Source organism: Vigna umbellata, chromosome 7 (genome assembly GCF_029865625.1).
Source record: "Vigna umbellata cultivar VRB3 chromosome 7, Vumbellata_1.0, whole genome shotgun sequence".
Classification (NCBI taxonomy): Eukaryota; Viridiplantae; Streptophyta; class Magnoliopsida; order Fabales; family Fabaceae; genus Vigna; species Vigna umbellata.
In genome coordinates, this window is record NC_142171.1 from 43,739,923 (window position 1) to 43,757,627 (window position 17,705).

A 17,705-nucleotide genomic window follows, 5' to 3' on the forward strand; every position below is an offset into this window, starting at 1 on the left:
TTTTAATCCCCTCTGTTTTCTCCACAACATATTAAAATTTCGAAGAATATAATCATCAAGAGGTGATTCACGAGTCAAAAACAAATTTAATTTTCCCTGTAAGGTTTTCGAACTAATTACTTCAGGATTCGTATGACTACTTTTTCTAAGACAAGTTTTATTTTGACTTGGGGCTTTCTTTCTAAGACAAGTTTCATCCGACATGCTGGGAATAATGCAATTCATTGAGTAAGCTTGATACCAAGACAAATTGCTCTATTATAGTTTCAGCATATTTCCGAAATAACTCTCTCCTCTTTTTTCTTATCAACTGAATGGATTAACTACGGGATTCCTTTAGAAATAACTAACTGTAATTTGTATGATTAATATTGTTAAAAAAATATACAATTAGCATAATCCTTTTGATAACATCACTTCCAAAAAAAAAAATTATTTAATCAACATGGAAGCATTGGCTAAATGCAAATCTAATGATGGAACAACAGCCTGGACGATGGGAATTTGATTATGATCTGAACAAAAATATTGACACGGAATGGAAAGCAAATTATGGAGTGTGATTTGATTGTAGAACGCTAATGGCCAAGCTTACGCTTCTTGGCCAATAGTCGTCTCTGCTCTCTTTCCTCTTCCTCTTGTATCAACCTTAGTTGCTCCTCATCCTCCTCTCTGGCGATTTTGGCACTGCGACACAATATTACACAAACTCATTAACCCTAAAAAAAATAAACTTCCTAAACCAAAAAGTGATAACCAGAAATTTAACTAAATACAAATAATCACATCACCGGCATTTATAAGGCAACAAAACAAAACTATGAAAAGACAGTTCTACGCTGCAGAAGATTATAAGAATCCTAACAAATGACTTCAGAACATTAGTTAAAAAAACAAGAGTAATTTTTTATCCTGAAAACACAACAACCATTCATCGTTTGTGTGCAAGGAAATATTTGATAGTACGTCTTCTTTAATATTTAAGGGTATTCGTTGGTATATCCTAATTAATAATCCTATAATTATCCAAATCCAATAACTACTACTAATGAATGTGTTGAATATGTTTCATTCCCGTTATTTTAAATACATTTTTCTCATTCAAGACTTTTTATTAAGTATAAAAGGATACTTAAGAATATTAGCCTACACTTCATTCAAAAATAAAGCAACGAGCAACAGAGAAAAAGTAAATGTTGTGCAATTCACCAATAAATAAATAAATATATACGTGTTATACAATTATAGACATAAATTAGTTTCAGAGAAGATTCCATTATAGAAAGAAATTGAAGAGTAACTTTAATTCACATTGAAATACGGCAAAAACAGAACCATGCAAGTATGCATTCAGGCAGTTAAGTCAACGCAACTTGCGATGTGGTTTAAAGTTCATTGCCTAACACGACAGTTTTGGGAGAGAAGGAAAAGAGAGAGAATAAAAGATGAGCTTAGAGGTAAAGAAATTACTTCCGTAAAAAAAGTATCAAGAAAAAAAAAGGAACGGATTTTTTTCTGTTTTTGGATGGTGTTTGAGGTTGCAGAAAAAGTTGTCTGGCGTATTGAGTAGAAAATTTAAATACTTAAGTTTGTGATTCAGTTTTGACAACTCAAAACACCCCAAAGGTTTTTCTTTTCAAGTTAGGTCGTTCAACTAAATAAACAACTGAAAGTGTGATTTGAATATGGTAGCAATTATCCGATTTCAATTTTAGGCTTAGAAAAACCAACCTCCTCCTTTCCTCCTTCATGATTTCATCAAAGCCAACCTCCATATCGGCATCGTCGTCCTCATCAACAAATTTATTGGGGTTGTAACTGCAAAAAATGCAACAAAATGATTATCTGACTATTCTAAATCATAAGTACTGAGAGTGGAACATTCTATCAAAACAAGCAACTAGATAAGAAATAATCCAATAACAGTGCTAGGAAAACAACCACCAAGAACCAATTAAATCACCAATTCACATTAGAAACATTGCACAAACAATCCCAAGCAGGGTCTATTTAGTCAAACAGCATTCGGTATTGGAATTTCAACATTCCCAAATAAGAGTCAATAGCATGTCAAGACGAGGTGAATCAAAAAGTTTCAGACAAACTTGACTCTGCAACAATAATATTTTATAGCTATAGATCTACCCCACTTTTCCAATATGGGTCAGTCCGCACAGTCAAACAATTGAAACATGCATATTATGTAGCCTATGAATTCCTACAACAGCAACTTGCAAGCTTTAGGCATGTGAGAAAGTAAGTTCATTGTTTCTCATGTAATAGAAATGAAAACACAAGTTGCTAACATCTAATAGAAAACTTAGAAAGCTTACTTGAACATTGATCTGATCATTCTACTAACATCCATTTCATCCTCTGCCTCATCATCGCATCGTTTCCTCACTTTATTCTTAGGACGTTGATCTTGCAAATTAGATTGCTTTGGGATTTGTTTAAGTGGCTTATTTATCTATCAAGCAAGTGAACATAAATATGTTATCAAGGAAAACTATAGAACAAATTCAAAGGAAACAAAAATCCTTAACATTAGTGTGTCAATATTTATATAATAACATTACACCTGAGCTTTGGTTGATGCCACTGGTTGTTTTGATATGATTTTTGATTTATTCTGTTCTCGTAGGCTGTTTCTTTGTTCCAGACTCTGCTTTGGCACAGTTGAATGCAACTTCGAAGAGAGTGGTTTCTGCACACCATTTACAGAGTGCACCTTTGAAGAGAGAGGCTTCTGAGCACCACTTGCAGAATGCAACTTTGAGGAGAGAGGTTTATGCACTCCATTTACAGGATTTTTCATATCAGGTGCTAATGATTTATTCCCCAAGGTACTAACAGGCATCTTTAAAGGACGAACCAGTCCATTCCCACTGTTACTACTAAGTTGTTTTCTAGAATCCACAGATGCCTTACTGTACCTGTTAATAGAACTTATCTTATAATTGGACCCTGATTTAGGAGCCAAATGACCAGGCCCAGTAACATGTTTTCGATTTTCATCACAGCCACGGCCAATCTTGCCACCATTGACATTCTTCCTAGCAACTTGACCTGACCGTGCTTCAACATCAGAAAAAACCCTGTAAGTTTCCCCAATTACACTATAGTATGTTCTAACACCCCTAATACTGCATAAAATTATAACCAAGCAATAAATTACCAGAATTATGTACAAGTGTTTTATGAGATGGGGTTTCTCTCTCAGGAGCAGCAAACTCCACATCATCAGACAAAAGAAACGAGTAATCTCTAGTAACCTTGAGTTTCTGGGCTTTAGCCTGTTTCTGCTAGAACACAACAATTCATCACAATCATTTCAGAAGATCGTAGATTAAAAGCTACAAGAGAAGCTTTATACAGTAGCCACAATACCTCACTGACTTTGGGTGGAATATTATGACGAACTGAGGAGTTCAATACACCCTTAGATACTTTATTTGTGTTTTTGTTCTGCAAACAGAATTATTATCAGAAAGCTACAATAGATACATCAAAGAACACCTAGCAGCTACTTATTATTAGTAATGGGAAAAACAAGGAGCTAAGCTAAAGGCATTAAGGAAACAAACACATATCACTACTGCAGTTTGAATAACGCTAAAAAACATACAGGACAAATTAGAAAAAAAATAACTTAGTTTTGCGTTCACAGAAGCAGGGTATGCCAGTTCTCTGACCATTCTCACACTTCACTAGTAACTTCTAGGGGAGTTCCACAGTTGGATGTCAATCTCAAAGAACTTATCAACAGAGTTATAAATATATACATCAAAATAATTAATACACATACACAGAGACACATATTGAAACCTTCCAAACTGTTAGAGACCAAGAGGCTCATATATTAGAAGTATACTGAAGAAGACGGGTATTAGTCAGTTAAATGAGCAAGTTACTATTACTATTGTAACAACAATTATGAGTGGAGTCCTTTAGATAGAATTGCATAGGTGAGTGAGGGGAATTTGATGAATATTGTATGAGAAACGTATTTCAGTTGTTTGAAGTAACCTCTTTCCTTGGCAGGACAATAAACTCTGATTTTTTTTCCTTTTCATTCCCTCTCTTACTGTTATTTTAGGACCCATCAAGAACTCATTCAGACCTTCGTCTAACCATGTGATGGCAGGAAAAAGCAGGCAGGAATCAAACGCTATATTTCAACTAAGCAGTTTTTAGTGTTACTTTTTATTTCCTTTTATTTATTGGTTTAATTTTTGGTTACATTACTGAAAGGGAAACAAGTGCAGTTGCCAAATGACCCCAAACAACCAATATGCCAATGCATGAAATCACATTAAAAACACTTGACATATAATAATCATAACAGCTCAAAATGACGATTGCTTCTGCAATACAGAACTTCGTAAAAACTACTGAAATGGAATACAAAAATCAAAGGCACTGAATACATACAGTGTGGGACGAGTTAGAAAGCCTGGATGATAAATGCTGGTTTTCTAGCAATGACTTGCTCTCTTGGATTACTCTCTGAGCAATAACTGGTTGAGAAGGGCCAAAGAAAGACCCATAACTGCAGCAACAAGAAAATTGAAACAATATTTTGAAAATGCTCCTGTTTTTACAATGTTATCAATGCTTAGCAACCACAGCCATATTGATGAAGAGTACAAAGCATGCACAGTTATTAGCCACACGAGTAAGAAGATGAACACAACACCTCAAAATTATAAGCTACAGGTTTGAAAATAACATACATATATTAATAGAACAAAATAAAACTAGGCAGAAAAAGACAAAGGCAAATACTCATAAAACAAATTAAAAATAAGTGCTTAAAGATTTGTCTCAAAGTAGGTTTCAAACATGTGGGCACATAAGATATCGGGTTTATATTCTTGAAACAACCAACTTTATATAATTACCACCAAGAAAAAGGTAACTAAATGTTAGCATGCCCCAATGCAATCGTACACTATGGTACGTTAAGGTTGCAAATAAACTTGTTATCACAAGAAATTGCACTCTTTTAACTAGATCTCTAATGACTATTAATATGGGATGATTTATTAGAATTGAAACTCATCAAAGCCTTCCAATTTAATGTTGATTTGCAGTCATGACTATGTATATGCCTAACAGATGTTAAGAGTACTCACTTATCATAAGGAAGTTTACTCTTTCTAGTAGAATCTAAAAGGGAATTACTGTTCTCCTTTTTCATCTGCTTTCTAATCGATTCTTTCAACTTCTGCCTCAGTTCCAGGTAATGCAGTTCTTCCTTTGTTGGCTTAGGAGGTTCTTCCTCTACGTATTCTTCCTCGCCATCCTCTCCATATTCACCCCCTTCCTCATAATCATCGTAACCCTGTGGTTCTTGCAGAGAATAATTAGGAGACAAAAACGCTTCATAATAAAACAGCAAGCACACCGATTTAACTGAGGAACAAATAGTGGGAATCTCAAACCCGAAAATCACTTACATCTGAATCGTAGCCCCTCATCGCAGTTTAATGAAAAGAGTGAGAACCACTGCAACAAAACAACTTGACATTAAATCATAAATCGAATGATTGAAGGAATGTAAATTGAGGTAAGATTCGAAGGTGAAATACTCAGCCACTGCAAGTGACAGTGTTAAAATAAGGACATAAGAAGCAACATGAACAAACCCAGTACTTTAGCGTCAAAATTTAAAGAAATTAGGGTTACGGAAAAATAATTTGCAAGAACCCAATAAACAAAAAAAGTATACGCCTGATTTTTCCCTCCAACTTGGCACACACGAGGGGGATCAACTGACGAATATGAAAATTGACGTAGCCAAAAAAGTATGAACGACAACAATTCTTACGTTGATATGAATTTGGGTGGGAGATGGTAAGCAACATAAGCAAAAATGGGAATAGTGGAATGAAAAACTGAGGTTATGGACGTAAGAGACGGAATTGAATGGTGGAGAGTTGAGAAAGAGAAGGGAATAGAGGAAGCATACCTTGTGCAGTGCTGAGTGTTGTGATAATTGTTGATTAGCGCAAAATGCAGAGGATTTTGAAAGGGAGGGAAAGGCGAGAGGAAGGTCTTTCACATTGTGGTTCCAGAAATTTCCATTTCCTTCCACGCCCCATCCTCATCGCACCACCTTGGCCCACCCATAACCAAACAAATTATGATCAACTCAAATTACCTTTTTTTTTCAACCTAAAATATATAATTAACATAAATTACATAATCATTACCACATATAAATAAAACCAAAAAAAATAAAAAGAATGTAAGATCTAATACCTCTTAATCTTTCCTTCTTTCTTTCATTTCTTTAAAAACTTAACTTTTTTTCTTTCTTCCATAACTTGGATTTGCTACCAATGTATTAAAACTCTTTTTTAACTTTTTTTTCATATATTTATAAATCTATTTTTTTTAAATATAATGATTTATTCTCATTTATTATTATCTAACAATAATATATAACTGCATTTAAGAATATCTTACCATCACTAATCATATCTCAAAACATTACTTAATTTGTAAGAATATAACAACATATAATTATATCAATTAATATCTAACAATACTTAATAATATTTTTTCAATTAAATAATTATTCACCAAATCTTTTTTTTTTAAATAAATCTTTTAAATTAAAATTAATTCTTTAAATTATAACTAACTAACTATTTTATCTTTTATTTAAAATTCTTAATCATATTTATATATTCTTTTAATTATTAAAATTTTAATGATATCGTATTCTCCCACCAAAATAATCGAAACATGAAGATAAGAGAATAAAAAGTAAATAACTCACGTTAACCATCCAAAAGACTTCAACCAGAGGAATATCTTTCTTCAACGTGAATTATACCTCTCTAATTTCTTTATATTTATTTGATTTCCAGCTAAAAGAAATTGTCACATTTATATTCCAAGTTTCGGACAATTAAGGAAAATAAATTAATTAAATTAATTAGAGAGTATATTTTGTAAAAACTAAATTATATAGTTAGCAGTTGATAAATCAATTTCTACATTATAAATTAAAATAAATTCTTAACTTAAAAAATTTTGAGTTGATAAGGTAATTTATTAATTATAAATGTCAGGTAACTGGTAAATTAGTTAGTAAATACAATGATTAATAGTATTTTGGTCTTTTTTCTATTTTGTTAACGTGAGACTATTTCTTTTAGTGTTCAAAACAATTCTAATTTTCGTAATTTATATTTAATATGGTTTTATTATACATAAGTTTTATTATATAAATAAAAGTTATGTTTTATAGGAAAAAATATATTATGTAATTATAATCTTAAATTGTTTTAAAAAATAAGTAAATTATTATTGAACTTTTAATACTTTAATTTATATTTAAAAAATTGTATTTCTTTCATTTACTTTCATAATTTTACATTTACATTATTTCTTAATTTAAACTACTTGTTATATTGCATTTCTTTTTCACAATTTTCATGGGATGTAACTTTTTTGCAATAAAACATCAATCAGTTTAATTTATAATGTTAAAAGAAAATTAAATTTAAATAATTTAAAAAATTATATAATCTAACGAATACTAAAATTATTACATTAGTTAAAACAATATTCAATATCAATAATTGAAAAATTAAAAAGAGATAATAATAATAATAATAATAAACTGATAAATGAAGAACTATAAAAAAGATATTAAAATAAAAATAAAACAAATAAGTAAGAAACTGGCAAAAACAAACTCGTTAAAGCAGCACGTTAGTTATTAGTTAAATGTTAATAAAAATAAACTATTTTAAAATACATTTACTAAACACTTCTACAAAGGTTAAACTAATTTTTAAGCTAATCAAAGTTCAATTTTATAAGTCTTATTCAATCTCAAAAAAAAAAAAAAAAACTAATTCGAGAAAGGATATCTCGCATAATTAATTTAACTTTGTTGTGTAAATAGATTTTCACATATAATTTCGTGGTGGGGTGGTGTGAGTCAGTTAAACGGTTATCTTGTTCACGAGCAGAGTTGTACTACTTCATATAAACATTTTTTCTTTTTACTTTGATCTTGAACCGAAACCATTTAGATTCTAAGATTCCAAAATTGAGGCATTGATGATTGACATCAGAATCGATCGAAGTTGACGAGGCCCGGTAGGCATTATACTTCTAGTGGCGACGAGTAAAAGCTTAAGGAGGTGAAAAAATGAAGAAAATTGCAAATGAAGACTTGAATGTAAACTGCATTCTTTATAAAGACTTGAATGAAATGTTAATCTGAACCAACCAAACTACCATATTATTCTAAGGCGACATTTTTTCTACCATCCTAACATCCCATCCTACCATCCCATCCAAACATCATTGTCTCAAAAGATTGGACCTGCGGCGAGAATCTCTTCTGTCAGGTTGTTGTTGCCCTTGCCAATCTTGTGGCTGGTGAAGGTTTCAAAATTTTTCTTGAACAATCCAGCCAACTTCAGTAGCGTCTCCTTGTAGGCCTTCTTGTCTGACCACTGCAATCGATAAAAAAAGACTCCAACGTTAGAAAAAGACCGTGTCAAAGGAGAGAATAAAAAGGTACATAGCTCTAGGATCACTAACTGTGTTCACTGGGTCCAGGATTTCAGAAGGTACACCCTCCACTTCGGTGGGGATCTCAAGCCCAAAAATTTCAGTCTTCTTGTACTCTGCATTCAGGAGACTTCCGGAGTGAATAGCATCAATGATTTTCCTTGTGTATTGGAGCTTAATACGACTCCCTTGACCATAGCTGCAGTTTGACATATGCGAAAACTGGTGAGTTCTAGATTTCGTAGGGTACAAACTGCAAGACTTTTAGGATCAGAGAGAAATTCAATTTCAATGTTATAATTACACACCTGCCAGCAGACCAACCAGTGTTAACAAGCCACCCAGTGGCACCATGTTTCTGCATCTTTTCAGCAAGCATTGCTGCATATTTTGTAGGGTGTAGCATAATAAATGCTGCACCAAAACAGGCCGAGAAAGTTGCCTGTGGCTCCTTTATACCGTCCTCTGTGCCAGCCACCTGAAGTTGTTGCAAGTAAAAGATGGTTAGAATTACAGAAGAAACAATATAACAAATAAATAGTAAGGTAGGAATAGGTAGTTTTTTGAAACATTACCAAAGCGGTATATCCGCTGATGAAATGGTACATGGTCTGGGCCAGGTTCAACTTGCTCACAGGTGGTAGTACACCAAATGCATCACATGCCAAAAGTATGACATTCTTTGGGTGAGGACCAACACAAGGTAACTTTGCATTTGGAATGTATTCAATGGGATAAGCAGCACGAGTATTTTCTGCAAAACAATTGTAATGCAATGATATTAATTATCATCAGAGATGTCTTGTAATGGATGATTACAACATAAATCTAGACGCAGCACCCAAAGATCCCCATCAAGTTTTGTCCTCTTGCTTGATTAAAGCAATAACGTTAATGTTCAATTGTTTATCTGTCATATGCTTGTCAATTCATTATTCAATTCCTTCCTCGTCACTTCCGTGTTTGAGGAGGTTAATTTTAAGAAATGGCATGGTCTTATATATAATACGAATAGATGTTGCTTCTCAATTACATCTTGCGAGTATGAGGTCAGCTGTTTCATTGGCAACACCATGCACAGCTAAGTCCTATTGCTGTCAGCTTAAATTAATCGGAGTCAACCTCTAGAAAAGATAATATCTTACCGGTAACCGATTTGTCAGAGTAATCAACATCGCGATCATGCTCATCAAACACCACGTTTTCCAACACTGCCAATCAATCGGAAGAAAAAGAAAAGAAAGTCAAAATGCATTACATATTTAGGAGTGATTAAATTAAACAAGTTAAAGTGAGTGCGAGATCGATACATACCTGTGCCAAACCTGATTGCATTCCAAATATCGGGCTCCTTCTCCCGGGAGAGATCAATGCATTTGGCATAGCAACCACCTTCGATGTTGGAGACACCATTCTCACCCCAACAGTGTTCATCATCACCGATTAAATACCTATTATGGTCGGTAGAAAGAGTGGTCTTTCCAGTACCTAAAGGAAAGAGTATTGATAAAAAAGGGACCCATTAGAAAAAGAGACAGAAGAAGGTAAAAGAGAGATCCAAGTATATAATATATGTAAGAAGAGAAGCAGGGGAGTATTATTGAGCAGGGCTGAATAAGGGAAGGCAGGGTAGGGTGTGTGGAGCCACATTATACCGATGCATCCTTTGATGGGGCAATACTATACCTGAGAGTCCAAAGAAGAGAGCAACATCCCCATTTTTGCCCATGTTGCATCCAGAGTGAAGGGAGAGGATTCGACGCATAGGCATGAGATAATGCATGACACTGAAAAGACCCTTCTTCATTTCCCCGGCGTATTGTGTGCCGAGTATGACCATTTCCTTCCTAGAAAGATTTAGATCTATGCTAGTGGAGGATGTCATGTAGTGAGTATAACGGTTACACGGGAACTGTCCAGCATTGTAAATAGTGAAGTCCGGAGTACCAAAATTCTCCAGCTCTTCGGGAGTGGGACGGATACACCTGTCACCCACCCAGTTATCCAATTGTACACTATACTAAACTCACATGCACACTACTTGGGGGGAACCTCTTCCTCCATTCAGCAGGGATGTATATATTATATCACAATAAATTAAGGCTTTCAACGTTAGGGCACTTATCTGGCGGGCTTATACCTTTTCTCTGGATGGATGAACACACAAACAATTGCAATGCTAAATTATTCTTTAATTTTCACTTACATGTTGTGCATGAACAATGAATGGTAAGCTCTCGCAGAGACAATCCGGACTTTGATTCTGTTCTCCAGGTCCCAGTTCAAGAATTGGTCATTCACGAACACCTGTCCATCACCAACTTACTTAGAATATACCACTTCTTTAAGCAACAAATCTTTCATTGACTTAGACATCCAAATAATACATTCTTATTCGTTGGATTCATCATCCAGATAAGATCACACATGATATTCTGTAAAAGTATTTTTATTGTTCAAGCAAAGAATTAAACAATTGCTTAAAAATTCTCCTCCATCATCTTCGAAACATAGCCCACAAGGCTTAGAACAAACAAAATTTCATGGAATGATCGTAGATTTAGTCAGCTTGTGACCCGAACTGGTGTGTAAAACATGAATTGGATGACAGTCAAGTTTTGTTTATTTCGAACAAACCTGGCCTCAATTAGTAACGTGTGGGATTCAATTTTTAGGTTGAGATAAGTAAATTACCGTAAATATTTATTCTTTTAAAACAAAATTATCATAAAAAAGATCTATTTTTGGAAGTTCAAATGATAAATGTACTGACAAAAGAGTAAAGTTTCTGTACAGTGTTACTTAATCTATTTTCTTCCTAATCAACACCATAATCAGCCAAATTGTATATACTGGTGGTGGGGAGATAATATAAGAGGTAAAATGAACAGTTGGATGCTTTTCTAACGGAAGTAATCAATTCTTCACTACCATAAAAAGGAAATGCCACTCACATCACAGGCTTTGGTGCTCTGTATGGTGAAAGAAAAAGCATATATGCTTATTCGTTCACGAAGCCTGAGGCTGGATAATGATTTTCTGACTGAATGCAACAATTAGGATGCAAAATCACCACCAAACTAAGCAAGTAGGAAACACGATTCAATAACCCAATTCCAAGTAAATGACAGAAACACATGAAAACAGTGTCGTGTTATATAAGGAATACACGAACTTTTAGCCCACTTGGACAAAACGACAACCTAAGCCCAATCCCCACGTCACCTTAAAAGCTAAGATGAGATATACCATGTTTTCTCTAATCACCATGGACCGTTCATTTAAAATATTAATTAAAAAACATAACCACGTTTGTCTAATAAAATTTAATCACTGAGCGAGTGTGCATATCATCCCATCCCATCTGTCATGTATGTATGGTAATTAAAGAAAGGAGAAATTACCTTGTCCAAGGAGTTCAAGTAATCAACGGCTCTCTCTCTGTTCACCATGAAAGTGTGCTCGTCCATCTCGATGTTAGGGGAACCCCTGTAGAATGCAAAATTTGGCAATTTCGTGTGTCATAAAGACAAAGAAAACATAACAAAAAATAGAACGTGACAGAGATTTATAAGCCGCAAATATAATTCCACATAAATTGGTAGCTGTTTAAACTTAGCACTCACTTTCCCCACCAAAGCTCATTCTCAGTCAGATCGTCCTTGACGACGCGCTTGTCCCTCGGAGAGCGACCTGTCTTGGCCCCTGAAAGTGTTGCCAATGCCCCCGTGGCAGTGATGAATGATCCTTTCTCATACTTGATCGCTTGCTCGTAAAGTTCTGCACCGAAAAACCAAACCGCGTTGAATAAACCAAACACTGTTTACAAACTTCTATGAATTAATTATCATGAAAACTTTAGTCAGATAAATTTCTATTAAACAAGATATTCATGGGATTTTGTCACGTCCATAGCATGAAGAGTGCGCTCAACGTTCCTATCATTAGGAAATTCTTCAAAATTTTGTCGGCCACAAAAGCATTGGACTTTTTAATTGATTAAATTAAGTTAAATAAAAGTTGCCGGCAGTATTGGGAATAATTAGTATTTGAAGGCAGATTGACCATAGTTTTTATATCTGGTACATATATGCCCTCACCAATTTTACTAAATCAAATTTATTAAAACTTAATTATCTAAATAACGAAAAAAATGAATATACAATAAAACGTTAGGGTTGGCTTGACTAGTTCAAAAACATCATCAGACGGTGTTGTTCTAATTTGAACTGATTTTTTCCCGTACAACGCAAGTACAAAATTGATGATAAAGCATGTAGCTATCAGGGTAAGAGTGACATCGATCAAAAGTGATAATTGAAAAGAGGAACACGACTATGTCCGGTGTAAGTAACATAGGAAGGGGACTACGTGGCCTTAATGATAATGTCAAAAAGGGAGAAAATTCTCATCATCGTAAAAAGCATCGGTATATAAAGGTTCATCGAGAAGAGGAAGTACCAGCAGGGGAGAGATTGTAGAGGACGTGGGTGAATTTCAGAGCACTGTCGCTGACAGCAATGGTGGGAGTGACATGATGGTGCACGTGAGTAACCTTGGTATCTGCCTTCCTAGCTGGGTCTCCCTTCACCAGTTGCGGTCCCGTTTCTCTGGTCAGTGACGCCAGAGATGCACTGTTTCAACAAAAGATCAGAACATCATTCACAGTTTTAATTTTAATTTCACATATACACACAATGTAAAACTCAAGTGCTCGCCACCGCACTTAGATCGGTCCCACTCAAATAAACTCAATTGAATAAATCATCAAACTCCTGGCCACCGTCTGATTCACCTTACTTTCTTAGTCAAGGCTTTATGTTACACGTGGATCTACTAAAACAACCGGGTCCCACAACCTTTCTCCTCGCATTTATTCTAATTCTGTCTTAAAACAGATTTTCCGCCGGGCCATGTTCTTCACTGTTTGTTCCACAATATTTTAATTATAAATATAAATAATAAAGAAGATTTATTTCGGAAACAAATTTCGTCACTAAGAAAAATAAAATATAATATAGAGAAATGGATGAAAATATATATTATAAATTTTTACAAAAATAATAAATCTTGTAATTAATTAATTTATTAGACGCGGCTTCATTGATATTTTGTACGAGTTTCACTCAAATAATTTGTTAAGGTGATGCTCCAATTCAAAAAGTCCTTGTTAAACTGTATCAGTTTTTTTTTTTTTTTAAAGTTAATAGTTGCTTAGTAGGAAATACACGTAAGAATATTGTGTGCAGATAGATATGGAAAAAAGAAGAAGCGAAACGGTCTTTTTTTCTTGTTTCGTCTTCCTTATTTTCGGACACCACAAACGTTGTAAATGTGGGAAGAAAAGTCTTATATATACCTGATGGACTGGAGTTGCTGCTTATGACGATCTTCCTCCGAAAGGGTAGCGAAGGGAGCCTGAGACCCCGTAACGGGTGTGGTGGGTGCAGACCTCTTCCTCTGCAGCGAGTGAAGCTCGTCAATAGTCTGCGCCTTCACGGTGGGAACGCTGTCGTCGTGACAAATCCCGTTATGCTTCTTGTGTGTCTGAATCTTGGCCAATCCGTTCTTAGCTGTCCCGTTACCGTTTGCAACGCTGCCATTCCCGTTGGATGCCATCTTAAGCTTTTGTCAATGGAAAAATTAAAGAAAATTAGGAACAAGATAAAAATAAGGCACAGTAAAGCCTGAGACAGACATGCACGTAGGGTTGAAGATGAAAGATGAAAAGCAAGGGAACATTGAATAAGAAGGTGATCGAAACAGAGAAAGAAAAGAGTACCAGAGGTTTGGAGGTTGGCTATACGTAAACGAGGAAAGCTAGAACAGAAGGACAATGAAGTGCAACTTTTTGTGAGAGTCAAGGCAGAAGTAGTTGGGAATGGGATGGGAAATTTACAAGGATGAGATGTGCGTTTTATAGGCTTCAGTGGCACCGGATCTTGACCGTACTTGAGTGAGTAACCATGGTTTAGGATAACCATGGTTAGATCCTATCCCTAGCCACGGCACGGCTTCAGCGGTCAAGTGGCGAAAAAGTAAATTTTCTATATTTTCTAAATTTTGTAAATCTAATAATGGAGGAATTGGAGAGATATTAGGTGCATGAGAGTAGAGATAGTTATCCTCTGCTCCTCCTATCCGCACTGGCCAACACTCTTCCTCTTCTCTCATTAAACACCTTTTAATTCATTTTTAATGTCCTTAAAATAACATTTATTCTTATCTTTCACATAAAACAAGATCATTAATTCAGTGTCTTGATACAAATAATACAATTACTTATTTGACTAATGATAACAGAAAACATATTTTATTTTATAAATATCCATAGCTATTATGTATATAACATATTTATTTATTTATTTAATGGAAACATTACTTGACGGAGGATTGGATTAATTTAATTTAAACTAAAAGATATGTATGATGAGTTTTTGAGGAAATTCACATGAGAATATTAATAAAACATCAACTCAACTCAACTCACTCATTTTTATTATTATTTCCAACTCATAATAATAAAACGATATGTTTATTTTTCTTTTTAATGTTCTCATTTCTGAAAGAGTCAGTCGTCAAAATAGGTTGAAATCCGTGAGCCAATCCGGCTCATCACGGATTTAAGCCGGGTTGAGTTGGAAAAAAATGTGAAAATTTTGATGCGAGCTAATTTTGACCCGGCTCGCTAAGAACTCGGCTCACCCGGATTGAACGTGTGGTGAGCCGAGTTGACTCACCAACCTACCTATATATTTTTATTGAATAAAATTAATTAAATTAATTATTCAAATCCTATTTTTTATTAAAATCAAATTAATTAAATTAATTATTCAAAACGCACAACCTTTACTTTGCAGTAGAAATTTTCATGTTGCGTTGTGTTGTTGTTTGGTGAAAAAAAGTTAAGTGAGCCAATGAGCCAACCGTTTAACCCATCAACCCGTGGTGGGTCGGATCGGGTTCAAATTTTTTTGGCTCGCTAATAAATGAGCCGGGTTGGGTTAACTCATTAAGTGATCAACCCGTGGTGGGTCAGGTTGGGTCGGGCCTGGTTACCCGTTCTCACAGCTTTATTATTTCATAATACATTAAAGCTATAGAAAATTAATAATTAATTAATTATTTTAAACTAAGTCTATATTATTTGTGATAAAATGGAATATAATTATATAATTGTACAAGTTTTATTATATAAATAAAAATTATGTTTTAAAAAGTATATTACCATATATTATAATTTTATTTTTTTAAAATAATTAAATTAGTATTACAAATTTATATTTAATTTTTTAAAAGTTTTATATGTTTTTTTATTTGAGTAAACTATTTTAGTTAATTCAATTTATGTAGTGAATATTAAAATTTTTATTACTTAATTTTTTCTTGTTTTTTCTATTTACAAATTATTGTGTATAATTTTCATATTGTGGAATAAAATGCTTATTACATTGATTTGAATATTATATCTTTTACGTGGATCAAACAATCTCATCTCATAAATTAATAGTCTCTAGTTTGTTGGTTTTACTAAATAATTTTCAAAATTTATTTTTAATCGAGAAATTATGAAAAATAATTAATATAAAAGTTAATAAATTTGTTATAATAATTTTCACAAAAATATTATAAACTATTTTACGCTTTCACTATGGGGAAATTGTTTTGCAATTCTAATTGAAAGACAATAAAAATACAAACACGACTAAAATTTACATATAACATTTGTTCTGTATTAAATGCGGTGTAAGAAAATGAAATAAAGACGTGTTTAAAGATGGGATGCTTTGCGGACAACTTCATCTACATCTGATGTGGCGCTACGTTTGCGCAATTCCAACCTACCATGACTAGGTAACCAGGATGTCCATCCCATGATTCCTATAATTAGCAAAATTCATGAACGTTTTCCTTTTGACAACTATTTAAATATAATTTAATTCTTTTTATTTATAACACCCAATTCTCACGATATAGTATCCACGCATTCTTTCAATGTATGTTTATATGTAAAATAAAAAAATGAGTTTGCTCCAAACATAATTCTATTGGATTATTCGTAATCCTGTCATTTATTTATAATTATAAGGATTAAAAGATAGTCAGGAATAAAATTACTATTTTATAGAATACATTATTATAAGACTTATAAATAGAAAAATTATTATTTGAATTTTTTTTATTAAATCATCAATTCTTTAAAAGTATTCATTTCAATTTTACTATTTTTCTAAGAAATCATTTCATTTTTTTTAAATCAAAGTCCGTCTAAAATAAGATATACTAATTTTGTCCAATTATAATTTTCATCAATTTTTTATTCTTTATTTGAGTCATCAATAATGCAAAACATATAAATTATGAACACATTTCACGTTCACGTCAGTTTAAAAAAAATCGATTTGAAATAAAAACACAATGATATAATTATAATTATAAATACATATTTACATTAGTTGATTCTTGAACTGATGTAATAAAAGGATATTACATCAGTTGTCTTATGAACCAATGTTATATATTAAAGATACTACATCGATTAGTTTAGGAAACTAATGTAGTATGTTTTCAAATTAAAAAAACACATACTACATCAATTAAGACTAAGAACAAAATTTTCATACTCACATTGCGTATATATTTCACACTTATCTTTTCACGCTTCGTCTTCTACATTTTCAACCTTACTCTATGACAACATTTTAAAGCTTTTTTTCACTTCATTTTCACCTTCGTTCTTACTATTTTTTTTTTGGTTTCTAGTGTTCTTGTTGTTTATATTATGGTTTTCAAGTGTTTTGAATTTTCCCTTTTTGTTGTTTGTGATCCACTAGTGGAGCCTCTCTCGTGATCCATTTTTTGGAGCATCTCTTGCTATCGTCGCAACCACATTCATGGAGGGTTTCTCGTTAAAGCTTGTTTCCTATCTCACTCAGTCTCTCATCGTTGCTTGCTACCTCTCTCGCTCGTGTCGTCACTTACCCCCTTTCTGAAGGATTTAGGCAGCATTTATTATAATAATCGAGGCCACAAGTATGTTATTGCTTCGATTATTTGTATAATCGAGGAAATATTCTTTTCAAGGGTTAAAATATAAGGAAATGTAAAACAATATCCACTTATCTTCTTTGTTTTGAAACTGCACAATTGTAACTCTTTCT

General features: G+C 33.4%; 2 protein-coding genes across 6 annotated transcripts; both read right to left on the reverse strand.

The window, feature by feature from the left end:
* Window positions 1-335: 335 nt before the first annotated feature.
* LOC124832690 (uncharacterized) lies at window positions 336-6,135 on the reverse strand. Of its 5 annotated transcripts, none has more exons than XM_088095518.1 (10): window positions 5,975-6,134; window positions 5,463-5,511; window positions 5,139-5,347; window positions 4,435-4,552; window positions 3,391-3,468; window positions 3,179-3,305; window positions 2,582-3,069; window positions 2,334-2,470; window positions 1,732-1,818; window positions 336-687 (listed from the first exon to the last, which is right to left on the reverse strand). In XM_088095518.1, the coding sequence occupies exons 2-10, from the start codon at window positions 5,481-5,483 to the stop codon at window positions 579-581; spliced, it is 1,374 nt and encodes a 457-aa protein (XP_087951644.1). In that variant the 5' UTR covers window positions 5,484-5,511; window positions 5,975-6,134; the 3' UTR covers window positions 336-578. The 5 variants fall into 5 exon arrangements, with proteins under 5 accessions (XP_087951644.1, XP_087951645.1, XP_047162916.1 ...); XM_088095519.1 differs by having other exon boundaries at window positions 3,179-3,302; window positions 5,975-6,133; XM_047306960.2 differs by having other exon boundaries at window positions 2,582-3,078; window positions 3,179-3,302; window positions 5,975-6,133.
* Window positions 6,136-8,200: 2,065 nt separating this feature from the next.
* PCK1 (phosphoenolpyruvate carboxykinase 1) lies at window positions 8,201-14,459 on the reverse strand. Its single transcript, XM_047306961.2, has 13 exons — window positions 14,327-14,459; window positions 13,904-14,169; window positions 13,006-13,178; window positions 12,171-12,324; window positions 11,949-12,033; window positions 10,751-10,851; window positions 10,231-10,529; window positions 9,859-10,032; window positions 9,690-9,755; window positions 9,120-9,298; window positions 8,853-9,022; window positions 8,575-8,743; window positions 8,201-8,486 (listed from the first exon to the last, which is right to left on the reverse strand). The coding sequence occupies exons 2-13, from the start codon at window positions 14,161-14,163 to the stop codon at window positions 8,340-8,342; spliced, it is 1,977 nt and encodes a 658-aa protein (XP_047162917.1). The 5' UTR covers window positions 14,164-14,169; window positions 14,327-14,459; the 3' UTR covers window positions 8,201-8,339.
* Between the last annotated feature and the right edge of the window lie 3,246 nt (window positions 14,460-17,705).